The sequence below is a fragment of the Sturnira hondurensis genome, unplaced genomic scaffold (genome assembly GCF_014824575.4).
Source record: "Sturnira hondurensis isolate 20B ecotype Veracruz unplaced genomic scaffold, ASM1482457v3 Scaffold0004068, whole genome shotgun sequence".
Classification (NCBI taxonomy): Eukaryota; Metazoa; Chordata; class Mammalia; order Chiroptera; family Phyllostomidae; genus Sturnira; species Sturnira hondurensis.
The window spans coordinates 5,667,709-5,693,938 of NW_028076699.1; the positions used below are offsets into that span (position 1 = coordinate 5,667,709).

At 39.4% G+C, this 26,230-nt stretch overlaps 1 protein-coding gene across 1 annotated transcript in view; it reads right to left on the reverse strand.

The window, feature by feature from the left end:
- SCP2 (sterol carrier protein 2) overlaps positions 1-26,230 on the reverse strand; it is a 106,999-nt gene that overhangs the window by 62,223 nt on the left and 18,546 nt on the right. The window contains exons 5-7 of the mRNA XM_037043250.1: positions 25,653-25,717; positions 18,087-18,213; positions 5,181-5,244 (exon numbers count right to left, since the gene is read on the reverse strand). Of these exons, the coding sequence (XP_036899145.1) occupies positions 5,181-5,244; positions 18,087-18,213; positions 25,653-25,717 (256 nt within the window). The remainder of the gene's footprint in view (positions 1-5,180; positions 5,245-18,086; positions 18,214-25,652; positions 25,718-26,230) is intronic.

The window sequence follows — 26,230 nt, forward strand, 5'->3', positions numbered from 1 at the left end:
AGAATATCAAAACTAAGTTAAATGACAACAACCTCACAACTATCAACAACTGAATCTAAAAAAAAAAAACAAAAACAAACTAAGCAAACAACTAGAACGGGAACAGAATCATAGATATGGAGATCATTTGGAGGGTTATCAACTGGGAGGGGGAAAGGGGAGAATGTGGGAACAGGTATAGGGATTCAGAAGCATAACTGTGCAGGTACAATAGATAGGGGGAGGTTAGGAATAATATAGGAAATGGAGAAGCCAAAGAACTTATATATACGACACAGGGACATGAACGAAGCAGAGGGCATCACTGAGGGGAGAGGTATACCAGGCAGAGGGGAGCAAAGGGGGAAAACTAGGACGAATGTAAAAACACAATCAATAAAGTATATTTTAAAAGAAAGATGAGACAATCTCCACTCAGGGTCATCATCATCAGAAGAGAAAGACTCATCAATAACTAAGTATGTTACAATGTAACACATTATGAGAGAGGAATACAGGGAGCGCAGTGAAACGCATGAGAAAAAATATTTATACCCAGGGAAATTTTAATAAGGTGTTAAGAGACTTCCGCCAAGATGGAGGCATAGGTGGAAACACTGTGCCTTCTCCCACAACCAAGTTTGACTACAACAAAAGTTTTGGAGAACTAGGACACACCCAAAGACCAGAAAACAGAATTATACGGAAGTCCGACAGCTACGAACCGTTCAACAGGACGGTAAGAGAGGCGGAACCAGCAGCGGAACTGGGTCGGGCAGGACAGATCCCCTGACCTAGGCGCTAGGCACTCGGGCAGCCCAAAGCCAGTCGGGATGCAGGGCAGACTGCCCAAGGTCACACATTCGCACACAGTGAGACAGACCACGCAGGCCCCAGGGGACGAACCCAGTGGTGGAGGGCTGACAGCGGTGGCACACTCGAGTGCAGTGGGACGAAACGCGTGGGCCTGGTGACAGTGGTGACTGTGGTGCCAGTGGGGGTTGCGGCAGCGGGCAGCAGAGGGAAGCCATTGTCCCTCTTTGACCCCGCCCCCACATACAGCGTCACAACCCAGCAACTGAGTTGCCCTGCTCTGGTGAACACCTAGGGCTCTGATCCCGCTACTTAACAGGCACGAACAGCCCAAAAGATGGCGCAAGAAGAACTCAAAGTCCCAGAGCCAATAACTCTAAGCAACCAACAGATTGCCAGCCTCTCAGAAGCCCAATTTAAGACACTATTTATCAGGATGCTAACAGAATTAGTAGATTACAGTCACAAATTAGAGGAACATATGAAGGCTAAACTAATTGAAATGAAGGGAGATGTCCAGGAAACCAATAGCAATGGAAAGGAAACTGGGACTCAAATCAATGGAATGGACCAGAAGGAAGAACGAAACATCCGACCAGAAAGGAATGAAGAAATGAGAATTCAAAAAAATGAGGAGAGGCTTAGGAACCTCCAGGACATCTTTAAACGTTCCAACATCCGGATTAAAGGGGTACCAGAAGGAGGAAAGAAACAGCCACGAGTGGAACACATATTTGAACAAATAATAAAGGAGAACTTCCCCAGTCTGGCAAAGGAAATAGACTTCCAGGAAATCCAGGAAGCTCAGAGAGTGCCAAAGAAGTTGGACCCAAGAAGGAACACACCAAGGCACATCATCGTTACATTAGCCAAGACTAAAATGAAGGAGAGAATCCTAGAAGCAGCAAGAGATAAGGGGACAGTCACCTACAAAGGAGTACCCATAAGACTGTCAGCGGATTTCTCAAAAGGGACCTTACAGGCAAGAAGGGGCTGGAAAGAAGTATTCCAAGTCCTGATATCCAAAGACCTACATCCAAGATTGCTTTATCCAGCAAAACTTTCATTTAGAATGGAGGGACAGATAAATTGCTTCTCAGATAAGGTCAAGTTCAAGGAGTTCATCATCACCAAGCCCTTTTTATATGAAATGCTAAAGGGACTTATATAAGAAAAAGAAGATGAAAAATATTAACAGTGAAAGGACAGCAAACACACAGTTACTAACAACCACACCTAAAACAAAAGCAAACCAAGAGGACAGCTAGATCATGAGCAGAACCATAGAAATGAAGAACACATGGAGGGTTAGCAACAGGGGAGTGGGAGGAGGAGAAGGGGGGAGAAGGCACAGAAAATAGCATAGATGGTAGGTAGAAAACAGATAAGGGGGAGGGCGAGAATAGTGGAGGAAATACAGAATCTAAAGAACTTGAGACACGTGGTTATAAACTAAGGGGGGGAGAATGGTGGGGGAGGGAGTGTGTGGGTGGAGGGGAATGAAGGGGGGGAATAGAACAACTGTAATGGTATAATCAATAAAATGTATTTAAAAAATAAGGTGTTAAGAGAAGCAATGATATTTGGACTGGCACTTCACAGGTAAGTAAATTGTTTCACCACACAAAAGAATGGCAGAAGGATATCCAGGGATTGCAAACAGCATAAGTGAAAAAAAAACATAAGCAAGTCCTATACGGTACATTTAGGGAAAGCCAAGTAATCTAGTACGGTTAAAGATTGGGAATATACAAGGAAGTAGGAAGAAAGAACAATGACAAAGTAAAATGAAGCCAAATTATAACAGGCTTGTTACGTCATGAAGGAATTTGGATTTTATCATATAAGAAGTGGGAATTCACTAAAGCTCTCACAATACCCTTAGATATTTCACAAAACACCCTTAGCTCTTAAGCATGGAATTCGGTATTTGTTAATCAGGTATGCTCTAAATTCAAACATCAATATAAAATTAGGAAAATGAGAAGAACTAGTAGCAGCTCAATGTACTAGGAATATGTGGTAATAACCTACTTATGGTATAAAATGCTCTTTGTCATGGTTTTATGTTTATTAAATATGGCAAAATTTGCTTAATAAATCAGTAACAATTTACTGAGCAGCTATTAAGTTCCAAGCTCTGTGCTATGCATTAAAGATAACAGATGACTCTTTCCCTCAAAGAGATTATAACCTAGGAGGAGGAAAAATATAAACATTATTTTGCCACTATTTAGAATGATCCTGAGCAAGTCACCTAATTTTCATAAGCCTTGTTTTCCTCATCTACAAAATGAGAATAAAAATATCTACTTTATAGGGTCCTTGAGAGGATTAAATGAATATGTACATAAAAGTGCCAAGCACAGTGACACAGAGTTGGCAGTTAATAAAGTTAGCTATTACCCTGTTATTGCCTAGTGGTGTTGCCTACTCATGTGGCACTAACTCAACTGTCAGTGAACCAACTTTATTTAGCAACCATTAGCACATGCTATGCACCAGACACTATGCTAGACTCTAGGGAATTCAAAGATCAGTGATCTGTAAGACACACAATGCAATTTCACTTCCGGTTATTTTTTAAGATACAGTCAACCAGCCCTGGCTGGTGTAGCTCAGTGGACTGAGCGCGGGCCTGTGAACCACACGATCGCGGTTCGATTCCCAGTCAGGGCACATGCCTGGGTTGCAGGCCAGTTCCCAGTTCCCGGCAGGGGACACACGAGAGGCAACCATACATTGATATTTCTCTCTCTCTCTCTCTCTCCTTCCCTTCCCCTCTAAGATAAATAAATAAAATCTTAAAAAAAAAAAGATACAGTCAACCATATTATTTTACCAGAGTAAAAGTTAATGGCACTAGCATAGTTAAAATGCATTACTAAAGTTAATACATACAATTTCATACAAAATAATTTAAATGACCACTGATATGCATTTTACAAATATTTTAGTTAATCAAAATAAACTAAGAAAAGTTTTAAGGACTAGCTTAAAATAGTGACTGGTTATTGAAACTAAAATTATTACAATAAATTTTATTCACTAGAGTGGCAGTGTAAAACCAATTATATCTTTTAATGTCAGCCATTCACATTCTTTCTTAAAAGAGCCATTAAGCTTAAATGGTTTTCTAAATATAAACAGACCAAAACTAAAATAAAAACAAATCAGCCCTGGCTGGTGTGGCTCAGTCAGTGGATTGAGCACTGGCCTGTGAACCAAAGGGTCACCAGTTGGATTCCCAGTCAGGGCGCATGTCGGGGTTGTGGGCCAGGTCCCCAGTGGGGGCACATGAGAAGCAATCACACATTGCTGTGTCTCTCCCTCTCTTTCCCCTCCCCCTCCCCTCTGTCTGAAAACAAATAAAATCTTTAAAAAAATAATAATAATAAAATAAAAAAAGAAGTCAAAAGGGCACATGTGTTCAAAAAGAAAAACATACATAGGGAATACAATCAATAATATTGTATTAACTATGTATGGTGCCAGATGGGTACTTGATATATCAGGGAATCACTTTGTAAATTATATGATTGTCTAATACTATGCTGTACACCTGAAACTAATACAAAATACTATTGAATGTAAACAGTAATTGAAAAATAAAATTAAAAAATCAAAAATTCTACTTAATATCTTTGAGGTCTTACATTAGCTTTTTTAAAAAACATTTTTTAAATTTAATTTTAGAGAGAGGGGAAGGGAGGGAGAAAGAAGGAAAGAAACATCAAAGTATGGTTGCCTCTCATACTCCCCCAACTGGGGGCCTGGCCCACAACCCAGGCATACATGCCCAGACCAGGAACTGAACCGGTGACCCTTTGGTTCTCAGGCTGACACTTAATCCACTGAACCACGCTGCCAGGACAGCTTTTAAAAAAATTATTGTTTATGCTATTACAGTTGTTCCCAATTTTTTTCCCTTTCCCCACACCCTCCCAAGCCCACCCTCTCCCCTCCCCAAGCCAGTCCCCATATTGTGGTCCATGTCCATAGGATGTGTATAAATGTTCTTTGGTTAGTCCCTCCACCATCTTTCATCCCATCTACCCTCCAACCCCGCCTCCTTTCCAGTAGCTGTCAGTCTGTTTAATGTATCTAAGCTAAGCATCTGTTACTATTTTGTTCATTAGATTCCACATGTAAATAGATCATTTGGTATTTTTCTTTTGGCTTAGTTCACCTAGCATAATTTTCTCCAGGTCCATCCATGCTGTTGCAAAATGTCTCTTCTTTTTTTCTCTGCTGCGCAATATTTCATTGTGTAAACGTTCCACAGCCTTTTTATCCACTCATTACATTAGCTTTTCAAGTATTAAAGTTGCACATTATACAGCAGGATAACCCAGATCTTTACTATTTCATAGATCTGAAATACTTACGGGTTATTAACTGAATGTTTATGATTTTTCCATCCAATTTTCGCAAAGTGTTCGACGTTTGTTCCTGTAGAGAAAGCAATCACCTATTCGTGAGTTAATGTTCTTTGGCTGCTTGTTACCAAATGTTGCGATGGTACTCCTGCTCCGTATCTACACATTTTCGTCCACACAGACATCAGTACTGAAGATGTCAACACTGATCCCGCCACAAATATTTCTTAGTCATTAAACTTGGGTATATTTACTGAATTGAATTAACTAATAGGCATACAGGGTGGAGCAAAAGTAGGTTTACAGTTGTTCACATGGAAAATATTGTAATAATTAATAAATAATACAAGAATAAACTCTGTGTTGTGTGTACTCAAAACTATAAACTTACTTTTTCCCCACCCTGTATATGAAAATAGTTCAAACTGGCCAATTCCACCTAAAATAACTAGGGTCCAATTTCAAAAACTAGAAAATACAGCCTGGGACCAAAGTGGTTTTCAGGCAAGAAAAAACTGCCAGCAATTTCTTCAAGAAGTCTGCCACAACACCCTCATGCCCCTGAAGTAAGGGAGTAAGATAGATTCCATCCACACTGGTGATCTCACACCAGTAAGAGCAGTGATCAGGCGGCAGCCAATACGGGTCCACAAAGAACAAGCCACATCACAGTAATATTTTTTCATTAGATTGATTGGAAGATAAAATGGAATATGGTATCTGGATATCAGCAAGAAAATTAAATTTTCAAGACATCTTTGGGACAAGATAAGGAAACAGCATAGTGTAAACTTCAGTTTTTTGGGATATTGCTGAAAATATAAAGGTTCTGTCAAATTTAGATAATACTGGATTAAACTGAATTTTTTTAATGTGTTGATTTGAAAGACAAAGAAGATTAGAGAGGAGGAGAGAGAAAGAAGGACAGGGGAGGAAGAGAGAGAGAGAGAAAAACATTGATTTGTTGTTCTACATTTATTGTGCATTCTTTTGCTGAATCTTATATCGCTATGCACCCTGCCTGGGATCGAACCCACAATCTTAGCACACTCTTCTTTTTTTCTTATCATGGATCGAATTTATCTATAAAAGATATCAGCCCTTTAAAAAATATTTTTCCACTCACTTATCATACATTTATTAAACCTGGGCACTGATGAACAGTTTGTTAACTACTGATTCTGAACTGCCAATTCAAATTTTAGGCTTTTGAAAGAATATGATGGTATAAAAGATTTCAATCTTTCTGAGTCAAAGTTTGAAGCCACAAAAATCTGCTGATTCTATAGACGCATGCTATACGAACATTTTTAATTATTTCTTTCTAATGCATATTCACAAATAGCAATTTCGAATAACAATGTAAAATTCTATGAAATTCTACAACTCATTAAATACCTGTTGAATGAGCCCTGGCCAGATGAACTCAGTTGGTTAGAGCATCATCTGGATACACCAAGGTTGTGGGTTCCATCTCTGTCTGGTCAGGGCGTATACAAGAATCAATCAACGAATGCACAAATAAGGAGAACAACAAATCGATGTTTCTCTCTCTCCCCTTCCTCTCTCTCTTTAAAATTGATAAATAAATAATTAAAAGTGGATAAAGACTTCCTATTTCTTTATATGAAGCAAGTGTAAAATTAACATCTAACTTGATAAAAACATAAAAAAGAAAATCATTAATCATATCACTTATATTAATTTTCGACAGTACTAAAAAAATGACAGAACATAACCCCACATATTAAAAAAGTCAATATATCATGACCAAGTGGGATGCATTCCACATATGCAAAGTTGGTTCAGTATCATAAATTCATTAACAAAATATCCTATTAACAGATCTAAGTGGAGCCCTGTTTGCTGTGGCTCAGTGGATTGAGTGCTGGCCTGAGACCCAAAGGGTTGCTGGTTTGATTCCTAGTCAGGGCACAGGCCTGGGTTGCAGATCAAGTCCCCAGTAGGGGGCACAAGAAAGGCAATTACACTTTGATGTTTCTCTCCCTTTTTTCCTCCTTCCTGAACCCCCTCTCTAAAATTAAATAAAAATCTTTTTTTTCTTATTTTAAATATATTTTACTGATTATGCCATTACAGTTGTCCCATTACCCCCCCTTCACTCCCCTCCACCCTGCACACCCCTCCCCCACCATTCCCCCCCTTTTGTTCATGTCCATGTGTCACAAGTTCTTTAGATTCTATATTTCTCATAGTATTCCTGCCCTCCCCCCTGTCTATTTTCTACCTACCATCTATGCTACTTATTCTCTGTACCTTCTCCCCCCTTCTCCTCCTCCCACTCCCCTGTTGCTAACCCTTCATGTGATTTCCATTTCTATGGTTCTGCTCCTGATCTAGCTGTCCTCTTAGTTTGCTTTTGTCTTAGGTGTGGTTGTTAATAACTGTGAGTTTGCTGTCCTTTCACTGTTAATATTTTTCATCTTCTTTTTCTTAGATAAGTCCCTTTAACATTTCATAGAATAAGGGCTTGGTGATGATGAACTTCTTGAATTTGACCTTATCTGAGAAGCACTTTATTTGCCCTTCCATTTTAAATGAGAGCTTTGCTGGATACAGCAATTTTGGATGTAGGTCTTTGGATTTCATGACTTGGAATACTTCTTTCCAGCCCCTTCTTGCCTGGAAGGTCTCTTTTGAGAAATCCGCTGACAGTCTGATGGGCACTCCTTTGTAGGTGACTGTTCCTTCATCTCTTGCCGCTTCTAGGATTCTCTCCTTCATTTTAATCTTGGCTAATGTAACTATGATGTGCCTTGGTGTGTTCCTTCTTGGATCCAATTTCTTTGGGACTCTCTGAGCTTCCTGGATTTCCTGGAAGTCTATTTCCTTTGCCAGACTGGGGAAGTTCTCCTTTGTTATTTGTTCAAATATGTTTTCCACTCGTGGCTGTTACTCTTACCCTTCTGGTACCCCTGTAATTCGGATGTTGGAGGTTTTTAAAGATGTCCTGGAGGTTCCTAAGCCTCTCCTTATTTTTTTGAAATCTTGTTTCTCCCTTCTTTTCTGTTTGGTTGTTTCTTTCTTCCTTCTGGTCCACTCCCTTGATTTGAGTCCCAGTTTCCTTTCCATCACTATTGGTTTCCTGTGCCTTTCCTTTCATTTCAATCAGTTTAGCCTTCATATGTTCCTCTAATTTGCAGCTAAAATCAACCAATTCTGTGAGCATCCTGATCACCAGTGTTTTGAACTCTGCATCTGAAAGTTTGGCTATTTCTTGGTCACTTAGAAGTATAGGCTCTAGGGCTTTGATCTGTTCTTGAGTCATAATGTTTGGTCTTTTCGCACCTGTTACATATGGGAGGCGGAGCCTTAGGTGTTCACCAGGGCTGGGCGACCCAGTCGCTGGGTTGTACATGGGGGCGGGGTCAGAGAGGGGAAATAAAATGTCACTTTGCTCCACTTAGCTCTCTCTCAGATTTCTGTCCCCTCAGCGGCTTCCCAAAAGCAAATTGGGCCCCTCTGGTGCTGGTTCCCAGGTGTGTGGGCCTGTGTACTCTCTGGGATCCTGTGGGTCTCTCCCACGAACTCTCTGAGCCTGGGAGACTCTCCTGGCCCCTCGACACTGAGAAAGTCTTCCCAGTTGGTGCTTTCAGGCTCTAAGTCCCGTCGCTGGGGCCCTAGCCTAAGCGGTCTGTCTCACTGTTCACTCCTTTGCTTGGTTCATCTGTGTGCGAATGTACGACAGCAGTCAGCTAGCCGCCCTGCACCCTCACTGGGTTCGCCCGTCCCACCCCACGCCTGGGGTCCGCCAACCACCCCTGCTTCCGTTCCTGGGTCCGTCTAACTCAAGGATCTTTCCTGCCCGACCCCACTCTGCCGCTGACTCCGCCCCTCTTACCGATCTGACTGAGAGGTTCGTTGTTGTCGGACTCCTGTACAGTTCAATTTTCACTGTTTTAGCTACATTTTTGTTTCTAAAACTTTGCTGTCTTTAAATTTAGTTGTGGGAGGGGGCACAGTGTTTCCACCTATGCCTCCATCTTGGCCAGAAGTCTAAATAAATAAAAATCTTTAAAAAAATAGATCTACAGGGAGAATATGATGCAATCAACTACATAACTACTTGGAAAGCCTTTGACTAAATTTAATACCCATTCCTGAAAGTAGTAAAAACTGAAGAAAGTAAAAGTTGATGGATACTCTCTCAACAGAATAAAGTAAGTAAATAAACACACATGTACGTGCACACACACACACACACACGAGACCCTGAAGCTAGCATCTTAATAGAATAATAATACCTCCCAAAAGAGACTGAGAATTGAATGAAATGACATAAATATGGAAATTCATTCATTCATTTAGTCATTCAACAAATGTGTGTTGAGTATATCAATATGCTAGGAACTGTAGACAAGAAGAGAAGAAAATTCTCTTCTGGTCAGATTACCTGACAAGCACTGTGCTGGGCTAGATATACTGAAGGTAAACACAACAGACATGGTTGGTGCTTCACAGAGTTTATAAGGAAGACAAAAAACTAAATAAGTAAAACCACATGCAATCAATATATGACTATAAACAATGCTAAGTGCTATGGAGGAAAGCAATAGAAGGCAATCTATGAACTCAAGTAACAGGGGGGACCTACGTCAATGTGAATGGTCGAGGTAGCTCTTTCTTTGAAAATTTAATAATTACTTACAGAATATGGGCTTTGTGCCAGGCACTGTTCTAGGTAACAGTCAACGAGCAAGAAATAACCACCCCCCCCCCCGCCACAAAAAAAAATCAGTACTCTAATGGAACTTAGATTCTGGTTGGAGGAGATAATCAATAAATTTTAAAAATTGTATTCCAGATTTTTTTAATGTTTATTTTTTTCTATTACCATTAGTGCTATATAAAATAAAGCAAGAGACAGATGATAAGCAATTCTGGGAAGAAGGGTGAATAAAAAAGCAAACAAACAGAAGACAGCATTTAAGCAAAGGTGGAAGTGAGCTAGCACTGATGATATCTTAGGGGAGAGCATTCCAGAAGTAGAAATAGCAAGGCTAAGGCCCTGCCTGAGGTAGGAATGTGCTTACTGTGTTTAATGAACAGAAAAAATAGTGTAGCTGGAGTAGAGTTGTTAAAGAAAAAAAATGATAAGAGATGAGACCCCAGATCGCAAAAGAGGATGGGGGATCAGATCAAGAAGCTTGTAGGACACGATAAGACCTATGGGTTTCAATCTGAGTGTGAGGAGAACACGGGGGAAAGTTCTGAACAGAGAAGTGAAATGATCTGGCTTATACTTTGAAAGCATTGCTCTGGCTATAAAATAAAGAATTGATTACAGAGGTACAAAAGTAGAAACAGAAAAACAAGTTAAGATAATCCTAGAGTCAAGGTAAGAAATTATGGTGGGGCTTGCACTATTATAGAAGTGGTAGAAATGGTGAGAAATAGATATTCTGAGAAATAAGGAGAAAGGTTTGCTGAAATATTGGATGTCCAATATAAGTAAAAGTAAGAATGGCTCCAAGCCCTGGCTGATGCGGCTCAGTGGATTGAATGCCAGCTTGCAAACTGAAAGGTCGCCAGTTTGACTCCCAGTCAGGGCATATGCCTGGATTGCCAGCCAGGTGCCCAGTTAGGAGCCATGTGAGAGGCAACCAATGGACATTTCTCTTATACATCGATGTTTCTCTGCCTCAGTTTCTCCCTGACTTCCCCTCTCACTAAAAATAAATAAATTAAAAATAAAAGAATGGCTCTAAGGGTTCTGGCCAAAGGTCCCAGAAAGATGGAGTGATTTACTCAATGCAGAAAACTTTAGGAAGACAGCTAAGAAAGGAGGAAGTTCACGTAAAGAATTAGGACTTCAGTTTTAGACCTGTTAAACTTGAGACACCTGTAAGATATCCAAGTGGAGATTCTTTCGTAAAGTACTGGAGATTTGAGATAAGATTTAAGAACCAAAGGATGAGATGGAGCTGGCCCTGAAAGAATGAAGAATTGAACCCTGTAGCCAAATGGAATATGAGGCTGAAGCAGAGAATAGTTTGGCTTCCTGAACACAATGAAATGAGACCAGTGAGCTTACACACAGAGAGACTGGACTGGGGGAATGAAAACAAGAAATGATTTTTTTTTAAATAGTCTCTCTTTATCACACAGTAACAGATAACAAACACATATTTTAGTACCTGAATGCTATGGACTGAATTATTTCCCCCCACACACACACAAAAAAATCCATGTGTTGAAGCCCTAATATCCAAGGTGATGGTGTTTGAAGATGAGGTTTGGGGAGGTAATTAGGGTAGATGAGGTCATGAGAATGACGGAATTAGCGCCCTTAAAAGAAGACTAAGATGATTGTCTGTCTACCTGCCTGTCTATCTTTCTCTCCCCCCCCAAAACCCACACAAAAGAAGAGGTTGTATGAGTACACAGTGAAATGGTAGCTGCATACAAGAGAAGAGGCCTCAGAATAAAACCTACCTTACACCTTGATCTTGAACTTCCCAGCATCTAGAACTGTGAGAAGTAAATATCCGATGTTTGAGTCACCCAGTCTTTGGTATTTGTTATGGCAGCCCAAGTAGACTAAATACTGGAAATGGTGTTACACTGCACAAGAATGTAAAATATGTGAATGATCTTGGAACCAAGAGGTGTGAGCAAAAGCCTAAAATGCCTTCAAGAAACGATTAGTAGAAGACTTGGGGTCCTTTAAGCATGCTGGAGGTGAGGGTTTGCAAAAAGATAAAACTTTACTGAGAACCAGAGGAAAGGACAGTCTTGTTACAACAGTAGCAGAAATTTTAGTAACACTATTGTCTGAAGTTACGTGGAAATTAGGTAATAAGCAAAATATTGAAATTTCCACATGGCTTCTTCTTGCTGCTTATGAAAAAATTCTACATAGTTATACAGAGGAAAGGATTGTTAAACAAAAAGGATTCAGGACTTAGTGGTTTTGAAAATTCTCACCCTCTCAAAGTGGTAAAGATGCTAAAGTTAAGAAACAGCCTTTGAGCCCTGGCCAGGTAGCTCACTTAGTTGGAGTGTTGCCCCAGTACACCAAGGTTGTGGGTTCAATCCCTGGTCAAGGCACATACAAGAATCAACCAATGAATGCATACACAAGTGGAACAACAAATCATTATCCCTCTCTCTCTCTCTCCCCGCCCCTCTAAAAAAAGTACTGGAGATAATCTTTGAGCAAAGAGCAAATCCAAGACACTGTCTGGAAAACACAGTCCAAAGATGAAGCCAAGGGTATGACAAATCTTTTGTTAGGAGCTCAGAAACAGCAAGGGTGATGCTTCAGAGTATAGGTGAGACAGAAAAACAGCCCTTGAAAGAGAAAAAGGCTAAGCCTCAATAATCTTCTCAATCAAAAAGCTGCTAGGAAGCTTAAGAATGTGGTTCCTCTGCCATCTCAGCAGAAATCTAAGGTAGAGAAGGGCTTGCCTCAAAAAGATTTGCAGTTGTAGCTTTTTAACTAATGGAGTGACTCAACAAGATTCACAGGAGACTCACAAAATTCTTTTTTTTAAAGATTTTATTTATTTTTAGAGAGAGGGAAAGGGAAAGAGAAAGAGAGGGAGAGAAACATCAATGTGCGGTTGCCTCTCACACACCCCACACTGGGGTCCTGGCCGGTAACCCAGGCCTGTGCCCTGACTGGCAATTGAACCACTAACACTTTGGTTCGCAGGCAGGCACCCAATCCACTGAGCCACACCAGCCAGTGCACAAAATTCTTAAGATAAAAATAATATACAGAGAGCATTCTTGTGTGTTAGCATTCTATTTGTGACCTGGGAAGTAGTTTAGGAGACAGTTATGAGCTTTGTTAGAATTCACTAAGTTATATGTTTTGTGTACTTCTCTGAAGAGTTATTCAAAAATTTTTTAAATTTTACTTATTAATTTGAGAGAGAGAGAGAGAAACATAAATATGTTGTTCCACTCATTTATGCATTCATTGGTTGATTCTTGTATGTGCCCTGACCTGGGAATGAATTCGCAACCTGGGCGTATCAAGACAACGCTCTAACCAACTGAGCTACCCGACCAGGGCCAAAATTTTTAGATTAAAAAATCCATTCTGGGTTCAGTCCACTAACTTGGTTCCTTAATTTCTTAGCAGGTCACAACTCACAGTTCAAAAAAATCTGCTCTCAGGTGACAGCTATGCTAATGAAAAGAATTGAAAGAAACCTACTTTGAAGGAAGAATTGATAGCACATGGGGCTGGAGGAGGGCACTGAAATAGTGGAAAGAGAGGAAGAAGTGTCAAAGATGACTCACGTTTCTGCTCTGAACATCTGAATGGATGTGCTACTTTGGGAAAAATGGAGGAAGAGCAAATTTAAGATAATGGGAGAATAGAATTAAGAGTCTGTATTTGAACACGTAAAATTTCAGGAGCCTGTTAAATATACAGAGATGCCAAGATACCAACTGGATATACAAGCATAGAGGCTATCACTGACTATCCTAAGTTTGCTCCCCAATACCCTCAAGTATATTATCTTCTTTTATTTTTTCCACAGGATTAACTCCTTTCTCCCCGCCCCCCGAATGTCTGTCCTTCGCTGTCTGACTTTGCAGTCTCCAAGCACAAAAGTGAGTACATTTCCCTATCCCTTGATTCCAAGTTTGCCATGTGACTTACTTTAGTCAACAACTTAAGTCTCAAAAGGACTTGCATGTTGCAAATTACTCTCTTGTGCTTCTGCTTTCACCATGAAAAGTATATTGCCAGGCTGGCCTTGGGGTCCCAGGAATAGGATGACAGACGTATGACCCAAACAGGTGAGACTAGAACAGAGCCTCCAACCAGCTTACAGTCATACGACTCAGCCAGACAAGCAGAGCCAAGCTCAGCTTAGATCAGCTGGTTCCCAGTCAATCAACAAACTTACAAACTACAATAATAAATGTCATATAAAATCACTGTTTTAGAGTGGTTTACTATACAGCAATAGCTGTATTCCAGTACCTAGAACAGTGCCTGGAATATAATGAGAGCTCAATATGTTGTTGTTGTTGTTTTAAAGATTTTATTTATTTACTTTTAGAAAGAGAGGAAGAGAAACAACAATAGGTTGCCACTCACAGGCCCCCAACTGGGGGATCTGGCCCACAAACCAGGCATGTGCCCCAACCGGGAACTGAACCAGCAACCTTTCGGTTCTCAGGCTGGCACCTAATCCACTTAGCCACACAAGCTGAGACTTGTTTAAATGAATTCATGTTTGAAGGAATTATTGAATTGAAAAAGAAAAAGACCCTGGCTGGTGTGGCTCAGTGGATTGAGTGCCAACCAGCAAACTGAAAAGGTCACTGGTTCAATTCCCAGTCAGGGCACATGCCTGGGATGTGGGCCCAGTCACCAGGTGAGAGGTGTGCAAGAGACAACAGAATGTTTCTTTCATACATCAATGTCACTGTCCCTGTCTTTCTCCCTCCCTTCCCCTCTCTCTAAAAAATAAATAAAATAGTTATTTTTTAAAAGTTTGAAAAAGAAAAAGAAATGGAAAAGGAATAGCCAAAAAGGTAAGAAAAACCAGGAGAACGTGGTGTCACAGAGGCCAAGAAAAGAGAACATTTCAAAAAAAAAATCAAAACTGATTAATGCTGCTGAGGTCTATCAACTTAGGTTTGAAAAGTATTTACTGTATATGGCAACACAGTGATCAATGGTAGCCTTGAGAAAGGAGGAAAGCTAGATTGGACTAGACTGAATTAAAATGGTAAGAAATGGGTATAAGAAAGAAAATTTCCATAGCCAAAGACTGGTTCCTTTATAGGCTCCCTATTCTGCCTTGAAGATTTTTTTTCTTTCTGATAACTGGATTTTGGCTACCAAACTTGGCATATTTTTGCTATAAAGAATAGGAATACTGACCTTTCAAGCATGAAAATGCTCTTTCTCATCTCACATCACACAATGAGCCACAGCTTCAGGGTCATGCAACGAGAAATAAAATCCTGTCTGCACTATCCCGCTTCGACTGGATAAGAAAGGCTGATCACTGATCACTAGTATGTTTACCTACAAAATAAAAATCAACCATGAAATTTAAATTTCATAAAACACTATGGAGACACATAGGACTTCTGGCCAAGATGGAAGCGTAGGTAGACACACTGTGCCTCCTCATACAACCAAAAGAAGGACAACAACAATTTAGAAACAAAATAACCAGAATTGACAGAAAATTGAACTACATCGAAGTCTGACAACCAAGGAGTTAAAATAGACACATTCATCCAGGCCGGTAGGAGGGGCAGAGTCAGATGGCCCAGCAAAGAGGGGTCGTGGGCAAAAACGCAGTGGCACTGGGCACACAAGGCAGCAACTGACAAACCCTGGTAAAACAAGTTGCAGGCAAGTTGGCAGTAGGCGGACCCTGGGCGCAGGATGGCAAGGGGATGACCCAGCAAGGGGGCAATTATGAAGTGGGGCACGGCACACAAGGTGGCTTGTCACACGTTCTCACGCAGATAAACCAGGAGAAACTGGGGAACACCACAGACCACGAAACCCAGGGTCCCAGTGAGGAGAAATAAAGCCTCAAAACACCGACTGAGAACATCTGGGGGGGGTGGGTGTTGAGCTGCCAGGAGAGACTCCCAGCCTCACAGGAGAGTTCACTGGAGAGACCCACAGGGTCCTAGAACATACACAAGCCCACCCACTCGGGAACCAGCACTGGAAGGGCCCAGTTTGCTTGGGGGAAGTGGCGGAAGGAGCTGAAATCCCACAGAGAGCAGAGCAAGCACCACTGTTCCCTCTCTGACCCCGCCCCCACAAATAGCGTCACAACCCAGCAACTGGGTTGCCCCACCCTGATAAATACTTAAGGCTCTGCCCCCGATACATAACAGGTGCTACAAGACAAAAAAAATGGCCCAAGCGAAAGAACAGATCAAAGTTCCAAAGCAAATACAACAAAGCAACGAAGAGATAGCCAACCTATCAGATGCACAATTCAAAGCACTAGTGATTTGAATTGGTTGATTACAGAATTGGTTGATTTTGGTCACAAATTAGATGAAAAAATGAAGGCTACACTAAGTGAAATGAAGGAAAATGCACAGGGAACCAAGGAAAATGCACAGGGAAGAAAACTGGAACTCAAATCAATGGGGTGGACCAGAAGGAAGAAAGAAACAACCAAACAGAAAAGAATGAAGAAACAAGAATTCCAAAAAATGAGGAGAGGCTTAGGAACCTCTAGGACATCTTTAAACATTCCAACATCCGAATTATAGAAGTACCAGAAGGGGAAGAAGAACAACAACAAGTGGAAAACTTATTTGAAAATATAATAAAGGAGAACTTCCCCAGTCTGGCAAAGGAAATAGACTTCCAGGAAATCCAGGAAGCTCAGAGAGTCCCAAAGAAGTTGAACCCAAGAAGGAACACACCAAGGCACATCATAATTACATTAGCCAAGATTAAAATGAAGGAGAGAATCCTAGAAGCAGCAAGGGATAAGGGGACAGTCACCTACAAAGGAGTACCCATCAGACTGTCAGCGATTTCTCAAAAGAGACCTTCCAGACAAGAAGGGGCTGGAAAGAAGTATTCCAAGTCATGAAATCCAAAGACCTACATCCAAGATTGCTCTATCCAGCAAAGCTTTCATTTAGAATGGAAGGGCAAATAAAGTGCTTCTCAGATAAGGTCAAGTTCAAGGAGTTCATCATCACCAAGCCCTTATTATATGAAATGTTAAAGGGACTTATCTAAGAAAAAGAAGATAAAAATATGAACAGTGAAAGGACAGCAAACTCACAGTTACTAACAACCACACCTAAAACAAAAGCAGTCTAAGAGGACAGCTAGATCAGGAGCAGAACCATAGAAATGGAGATCACATGGAGGGTTAGCCACAGGAGAGTGGGAGGAGGAGAAGGGGGGAGAAGGTACAGAGAATAAGTAGCATAGACGGTAGGTAGAAAATAGACGGCGGGTGGTGGGGGGCAAGAATAGTATGGGAAATATAGAATCTAAAGAACTTGTGACACATGGACATAAACTAAAGGGGAGAATGGTGGGGGAAGGGGTGTGCAGGGTGGGAGGGAATGAAGGGGGGAAATGGGACAACTGTAATGGCATAATCAATGAAATATATTTAAAAAATTTAAAAAAAATTTTTAGAAAGGAAAAGGAAGGGAGAAAGAGGAAGAGAAATATCAATGTGTGGTTGCCACTTGAGCACCCCCTAATGGAGACCTGGCCCACAACCCAGACATGTGCCCTGACTGGGAATTCAACTGGTTACCCTTTGGTTCACAGTCTGGTGCTCAGCCACTGAGCCACACCAGCCAGGGCTGAAAAGAATTCTTGCTCAATGGTGGGAGAGTGTTCTTTCTAAAGAGACCTTGTAGGATTTTCAGCTACTTAGAGTTTTTTTATGTTAATAAAAATGAGGGGGAATGAGACAACTGTAATAGCATAATCAATAAAATATATTTTAAAAAACACTATGGAATGACAGATGATGATGTACTAAGTACTAGAAATAAAATTTGGTAATGAAAACCTATTATCAAAAATAAACTTTGTACTAGGAATAAAATTTGACTGTATAAACCAAGAGACAGCTTTAAGGCTCATTATAATATTCAGAACAAATGAACCTCAATTTACAGTCCATGATTAAAGGATACAAGATCTATGTTATTTTTCCTATTTCATTTTCTGGCTTTAGAGCATTCTAGGCACTTCCAATATAATGTCCTACATATAAATACATTCTCTACAACTAAATTCTACACAGACTACTTCAACTTAATGCAAAAACTATTTTATATCTTATATATCCTGGTATCTTCCACAGTTCCTTAATAAATACCTGCTGGTTCTCATCACATCTATATAATGTGTATATAATATGTATTAACCAACATGTTTTAAAGTTCTTTTTAACATACCATATTTTTCCATGTGCTCTTTTCCAGCACTCCCAAATATCTGAGCAGTATATGGTTGGGGAGACAATCCATACTTATTAATCATGACTTCCATATGTTTATCAAGTGGAGAAGTCCTGTGAAAAGACTAAGGGAGAGGAAAAAACTAAATTTAATAAGCACTTGACATGGTAGTGTTTCTTTCCAACTTTACAGTGTTACTAAAATATTTGCTCACTCTAAACACAATGTAAACCCAAACTGGACAATATGAATAATATCAGTCAGGAAATGCTTTGCACAAAAACATGGCAAAGAAAACAACCAAATGAACAAAAAGCTACAATTCTTTCAAGAAACTTTTATAAAAAATCCCATATGTGCCAATAACTTCTCAAGGTGAAAAAAACAGATACAATCTTTACTCTTTTATATTTGAGGGGGGAAGAGGTTCGAAGGTTATAAGGACAAAACTAAATATAAATGTAAATAATAATGCTATAAATAAGAAATCAAAGATTCGCTTACAGAGGCAGGGGCTCAAATAAACAAAATCAAAAATGAAAAAGAAGTTACAACTGATATAACAGAAATACAAAAAATTATAAGAGACTACTATGAACAACTTCATGCCAACAAATTAGATGATCTAGAAGAAATGAATAAATCCTTAGAAACATACAATCTTCCAAGACTGAACCATGAAGAAATAGCAAATGTGAATAGACAAATTACTAGGAAGATGACTGAATCAGGAATTCAAAAAATAAAAAAAAGAAAACCTCTCAGGAAACAAACCACCTGGCTTCACAGGAAAATTCTACCAAATATTCAAAGAAGACTTAATACCTATTCTTCTCAAACTCTTCCAAAAAAGTGAAGAACAGAGAATACTTCCAAAGTCATCTTACAAAGCCACTATTACCCTTACAGAAAAACAAAAGGAAATTACATTGATATCCCTGATGCAAAAATCCTCAACAAAATATTAGCAAATGGAATTCAACAATGCATTAAAAGGTTCATATAACATGTTCAAGTGTGATTTATCCCAGGCATGCAAGAATGATTCAACATCTGCAAATCAATCAGTGTGATACACCACATTAATAAAATGAAGAATAAAATCATATGATCATCTCAATAGATACAGAAAAAACATTTGGCATCCAATTTGGCATCTATTTATGATAAAAACTCTCAACAAAGTGGATATAGAGGGAACATACCATGACACAATAAAGGTTATGTATGAGAAACCCATAGCTAACACCATACTCAACAGTGAAAAGCTGAAGGCTTTCCTCTAAGAGCAGGAACAAGACTAGAAGGCCCACTTCATCACTTTTATTCAGCATAGTATTGGAAGTCCTCACCACAGCAATCAAACAAGAAAAAGAAATTAAAATTATCCAAATTAGAAAGAAATAAAACTGTCACTATTTGCAAATGGCATAATACTATACATAAAAAGCCCTAAAGACTCCATATACACACAGAAAAAAACTGTTTGAACTAATAAAAGAATTCAGTAAAGTTGCAGAATAAAAAAATCAATATACAGAAAACTGCCATTGCTATATACAAATAACAAACTATCAGATAAATTAAGAAATAAAATCTCACTTACAATTGTATCAAAAATAATAAAATACCTAGGAATAAATTTAACCAAGGAAGTAAAAGACCTGTACACAAAAAACTATCAGACACCATTGAAAGAAATTGAAGACACAAATAAATAGAAAGACATTCCACATTCATAGGTTGAAAGAAATAAAATAATTACAATGTTCATGCCACCTAAAGCAATCTACTGATTCAATGTAATCCCATTCAAAACACTAATAACAGCCCTGGCTGGTGTAGCTCAGTGGATTGAGCGTGGGCCTGCAAACCACACGATTGAGGTTCGATTCCCAGCCAGGGCACATGCCTGGGTTGCAGGCCAGTTCCCGGTTCCTGGCAGGGGACGCACGAGAGGCAACCATGCATTGATGTTTCTCTCCCTCTCTCCTTCCCTTGCCCTCTAAAGATAAATACAATCTTTAAAAAAACCCTCTAACAACACATTTCAGAGAACTAGAACAAATATTATTCTAAAATTTGTATCAAACCACAAGACTCTGAATAGCCAAAGCAATTTTGAGAAAGAACAAATCTGGGGGTATGACTTTCCCTGATCAAATTATACTACAAAGCTATAGTAATCAAAATAGTATGTCAGCATAAAAACAGACACATAGATTAGTGGAACAGAATAAAGAACCCAGAAATAAATCTGCACATATACAGATAACTTACAACAAAGCCAAGAACATAAAATGGTGAAAGAACAACCATCACTAAATGGTGTTGGGAAAACTGGATGGCCACATGCAACATAATAATACTAGATCTCACTATTTTACACCACAAAAATTAACTCAAAATGGACTAATCACTTAAATGTAAGACCTGAAGCCATAAAAATTTTAGAAGAAATTACAGGTGATAAGTTCCTTTACATAGGTCTTAATGATGTTTTTTTGGACGTGACTGCAAAGGCAAGGAAAACAAAAGCAAAAATTAAAAGAGAGGAAAAAGAAAATGACAAAACAACAAAAAAGAAAAAAGAAGAAACAAAAGCAAATGTAAACAAATAGGACTACATCAAATGCTTCTGCACAGTGAAGGAAGCCATCAACAAAACGAAAAGGCAACCTACTGGAGGAGAGAAGCTATTTACAAAACAAGCATCGATAACGGATTACCCAAAATATATAAAGAGCTCACACAACTCAACAACATAAAAACAACCAGATTTAGAAATGGACAGAGGATCTGCATAGAAATTTTTCCAAAGATGTACAGATGGCCAATAGGCACATGAAAAGATGTTCGCTAATTATCAGAGAAATGCAGATCAAAACCAGATCAGATACTACCTCACACCTAGAACGGCCATTACCAAAAAGACAAGAAATAACAAGTGTTGGACAGAATGTATAGAAAAGGAAACTGTTGTACACTGCTGGTGGAAATGTAAACAGGGGCTGCCACTGGAAAAAACAACTGCATGGCAGGAACAAAAAAAAGAAAACTACAAACCAGTATTTCCGATGAATAAGAAAATCCTAAACAAAATACTAGCAAATCAAATACAATAATACATTAAAGAATAATACATCACACACCAATTAAAAGCGACGGGTTGGTAAAAGATATCTGACGCTAATAGAAACCAAAAGAAAGCTTAAGTACCTATATTTATATCAGACAAAATAGACTTTAAAATAAAGACTGTAATAGACAAAGAAGGTCATTATACAATGATAAAGCGGTCCCTCCAAGAAGAGGATATAACAAATACATATTTGTAAATATTTATGCACCTAATACAGACAAGGGAGAAAGACACAGCAATACAATAATAGTAGGGGACTTTAATACCCCATTTGCATCAATGGATAGGTCATTCAGACAAAAAAAGTCAATAAGGAAACATTGGACTTAAACACCACATTATAGCAGAGACTTAACTGACATATACAGAACATTCCATCCAAAAGCAACAGATTATACATTCTTCTGAAGTGCACAGGAAACATTCTCCAGGATAAATCATACACTAGGCCACAAAACAAGTCTTAATAAATTCAAGAAGATTGAAATCATATAAGCAACTTTTCCAACCACAATGGTAGAAAGTTAGAAGTCAATTACAAGAAAAAAATTAGAAAATTCACAAATACTGTATGCAGAGATTAATGTACTACATAATAACCAATGGGACAAAAAAGAAATCAAAAGAAAAATAAAAAATATCTTAAGACAAGTGATGCAGCACAAGCAGTTCTAAGAGAAAAGTTCATAGGAATAAAAGCCTACATTGAGAAATAATGATCTCAAATAAGCAACCTAACTTTACCAGGGGTGTCCAAACTTTTGGTGTCTCTGGACCACACTGGAAGAAGAAAAGTTGTCTTGGGCCACACATTAAATATGTTGCAACACATAATCACAAAAAAATCATAATGTTTTAAGTAAATTTCCGATTTTGTGTTGGGCCACATTCATAGCTACCCTGGGCTGCACAAGGCCTGCAGGCCAGGGGGTGAACACCCCTGCACTCCTCTAAGAACTAGAAAAAGAAGCCCAAAGTTAGTAGAAGGAATTAACAAACCCCAGACTGGAAATAAATGAAATAGGGACTTGAAAGCAATAGAAAAGATAGATTTTCAAATATCAGTGAAACTAAGAGCAGTTTTTCTGAAAAGATAAACAAAATGTCTATATTCTACTTTCTCTCTCACCACTTCTTCTCCATTAATTCCAATTAAATATGTATTATACCTTAGCACATTATCCTCAATATATCTTAACTTCCTGCCAATTCTCCATCCTTTCCCATTATAGTATAGTCTCAATAATTACTTTTTTCTTTTTTAATATATTTTATTGATTATGCCATTACAGTTGTCCCATTACCCCCCCTTCATTCCCCTCCACCCGCACACTCCCTCCCCCACCATTCTGCCCCCCTTAGTTTATAACCATGTGTCTCAAGTTCTTTAGATTCTATATTTCCCCCACTATTCTTGCCCTCCCCCCTATCTATTTTCTACCTAGCGTCTATGCTATTTTCTGTGCCTTCTCCCCCCTTCTTCTCCTCCTACCCCCCTGTTGCTAACCCTCCATGTGATCTCCATTTCTATGGTTCCACTCCTGATCTAGCTGTCCTCTTGGTTTGCTTTTGTTTTAGGTGTGGTTGTTAATAACTGTGAGTTTGCTGTCCTTTCACTGTTAATATTTTTCATCTTCTTTTTCTTATATAAGTCCCTTTAGCATTTCATATAATAAGGGCTTGGTGATGATGAACTCCTTGAACTTGACCTTATCTGAGAGGCACTTCATCTGTCCTTCTATTCTAAATGAAAGTTTTGCTGGATAAAGCAATCTTGGCTGTAGGTCTTTGGATTTCATGACTTGGAATACTTCTTTCCAGCCCCTTCTTGCCTGTAAGGTCTCTTTTGAGAAATCCGCTGACAGTCTGATGGGTACTCCTTTGTAGGTGACTGTCCCCTTATCCCTTGCTGCTTCTAGGATTCTCTCCTTCATTTTAGTCTTGGCTAATGTAATTATGATGTGCCTTGGTGTGTTCCTTCTTGGGTCCAACTTCTTTGGGACTCTCTGAGCTTCCTGGATTTCCTGGAAGTCTATTTCCTTTGCCAGACTGGGGAAGTTCTCCTTTATTATTTGTTCAAATAAGTTTTCCACTCGTGGCTGTTTCTTTCCCCCTTCTGGTACCCCTATAATCCGGATGTTGGAACGTTTAAAGATGTCCTGGAGGTTCCTAAGCCTCTCCTCATTTTTTTGAATTCTCATTTCTTCATTCCTTTCTGGTTGGATGTTTCGTTCTTCCTTCTGGTCCATTCCATTGATTTGAGTCCCAGTTTCCTTTCCATCGCTATTGGTTTCCTGGACATCTCCCTTCATTTCAATTAGTTTAGCCTTCATATGTTCCTCTAATTTGTGACTATAATCAACCAATTCTGTGAGCATCCTGATAAATAGTGTCTTAAATTGGGCTTCTGAGAGGCTGGCAATTTCCCGGTTGCTTAGGGTTATTGGCTCTGGGACTTTGAGTTCCTCTTGCGCCATCTTTTGGGCTCTTCGTGCCTGTTATGTAGTAGCAGGATCGGATCCCTAGGCATTCACCGGAGCAGGGCAACTCAGTTGCTGGGTTGTGACGTTGTATGTGGGGGCGGGGTCAAAGAGGAACGATGGCGTCCCATCTGTCGCCTCGTCACCGGGCCCACGTGTTTCGTCCCACTGCACGCGAGTGTGTCACCGCTGTCAGCCCTCGCCCCCTGGGGCCTGCGTGGTCCGCCTCACTGTGCGCGAATGTGCAACCGTGGTCAGTCTGCCCCACACCCTGACTGGGTCTGGTCTACCTGTGCACCTAGGTCGGCGGATCTGACCCTGCTCAGCTGCTGGCTCCGCCCCTCTTACCATCCCCGTTGAACGGTTCGTTGTTGTCGTTGTCGGACTTCCGTATAATTCAATTTTCTGTTTTTTGGCTGTGGCTTTGTTCTCCAAACCTTTGTTGTATGCAAACTTGGTTGTGGGAGAAGGCAAAGTGTTTCCAGCTATGCCTCCATCTTGGCGGAAGTCAGTCAATAATTACTTTTAATCTAGTCCAGTTTCACTAATTCTTTTCTGAGTCATGTATAATATCTGCTATCAAACCTATCTTTTGAATTTTTAATTACTTCATTTTTCTCTTCTATAAATTCTATTTTTTCAGGCCTGTTGTGTCTCTTTTTGCCGTTTCCTATTCCCTTAACATATTTCCAAGCTTGTCTTTTATTCATTATACACAGTTAGCACGCTTAAATGTGTGTCTAGTAAAGCCAGTTTTGAAGTCTTCACAAATCGCTCTCTACTGTGCCTCCTTCTCCTAGTTTGCAATTATGGTGCCTTGTTTTCTTAATGTTTGGTTTTCCTCGACTGCATGTCCTTAAAAACTTACCTGAAGAATTCTCAAGACCTAGAACAAAGATGCTTTCCTCCAAAATAAAATTTACATTTGCTTCTGTTAAGCACCTAGGTTACTACCATTCTGAAATCAGTTTAGACTCAATTACATGCTTTGAGGGTTTTTTGATCACCAGAGAACAAGAATTGTTGCAGCAATCCTACACAGAGGACTACGGTTATCATTTATAATTCTCAGTAAAAGATTATTCTCAGGTATTTTCCCCTTTCTCTTTTTCTTGCCATTGTTCTATTCAGTACCACACAATTTTCCCTGTGATCTCATGAAAGTGCGGAAAAGAGGAAATAAGGAAGGGGAGCAGTTTTACCTTGGGTTCACCCTTACTCAAAGAGTTTAGCCCTACAGAGTCCCAGTTTAATGGAGAGAGTAGATATTAAAATTCTGACATTGGGAGGACCTGAATGAGCTTTGACTTCTTTCCTCTTCACTCTAGGAGCCAGCAAGATTGAAGCTCACAGCTTCCTGATCAGCAAAGGTCTTCAAGGCAAAAGCACCTTCAAATGCTAACCTTTATTTTCCGGCATTCATCTGAAATTCCTCTCTTTTATTAGCTCTTTGATGCTTTAGAATATTTTGTTTATATTCCATCCAAATACTCTCTGGTTATCATCAGCAGAAGAACTGATAACCCGTTTTGAACCAGGTTCAAAAACTGGTTTGCCATTATCAGAAACAGAAGTCTCACATGTCACTAATTATCTTCAATTTGTTGGATGAAATTAATTTTTGAATGAATAAATTACTCTTTAATTAGATAAGTCAACCTCAAATTCAATAATCTGACCTCTCTAAACATCAGTTTCATCATTTATGAAGTAAAGAGGTTGAACTAAATTATCTCTATCGCTCTTTATTGTTCTAAAATACCAGAATCTACATGTACATATACAATGTCACCTGTCAGCTTTTTGGGTTGTATAAACTTATTTAATAACTATGCCAAAGTATGTTTTATGTGGCTTATTAACAGGTGCTACTGATGGTGGTCCAAAGTTTTCTCGTAGTGTTGTAACAACTCTGAAATAACAACAGTAAATGGAACTCACTGGTTTCATAAGGGACCTCTTCTGCATCTTCTCAAACCCAAGAGCCAAGACACAATCAGCCATACCTTAAAAGAAAATATAATTATTTTGAAAATTTTAATTTCCAGGCACCCCCCAAAATATATTAAATTCTTCTATTTAAATATATTGAAGGCCCTGGCTGGTGTGGCTCAGTGGATTGAGCACAGGCCTGTGAATTAAAGGGTCACTGGTTCGATTCCCAGTCAGGGCACATGCCTGGGTTGCAGGCTATATCCACAGTATGGGGTGTGCTAGAGGCAATGACACATTGAGTTTCACTCCCTCTCTTTCTCCCTCCCTTCCCCATCTCTCTAAAATAATTAAAATCTTTTTAAAAAGTAATTCTTTAAAAAATAAAAATAAACATATTGATCTATATAAAATGAAAAAAACATACTATAGTCCTATAAAACTTTTTAAAAAGATTTTATTTATTTATTTTGAGAGAGAGGGAAGGGAAGGAGAAAGAGAGGGAAAGAAACATCAATGTGTGGTTGCCTCTCACGTGCCCCCCACTGGGGATCTGGCCCGCAACCCAGGCATGTGCCTCAACTGGG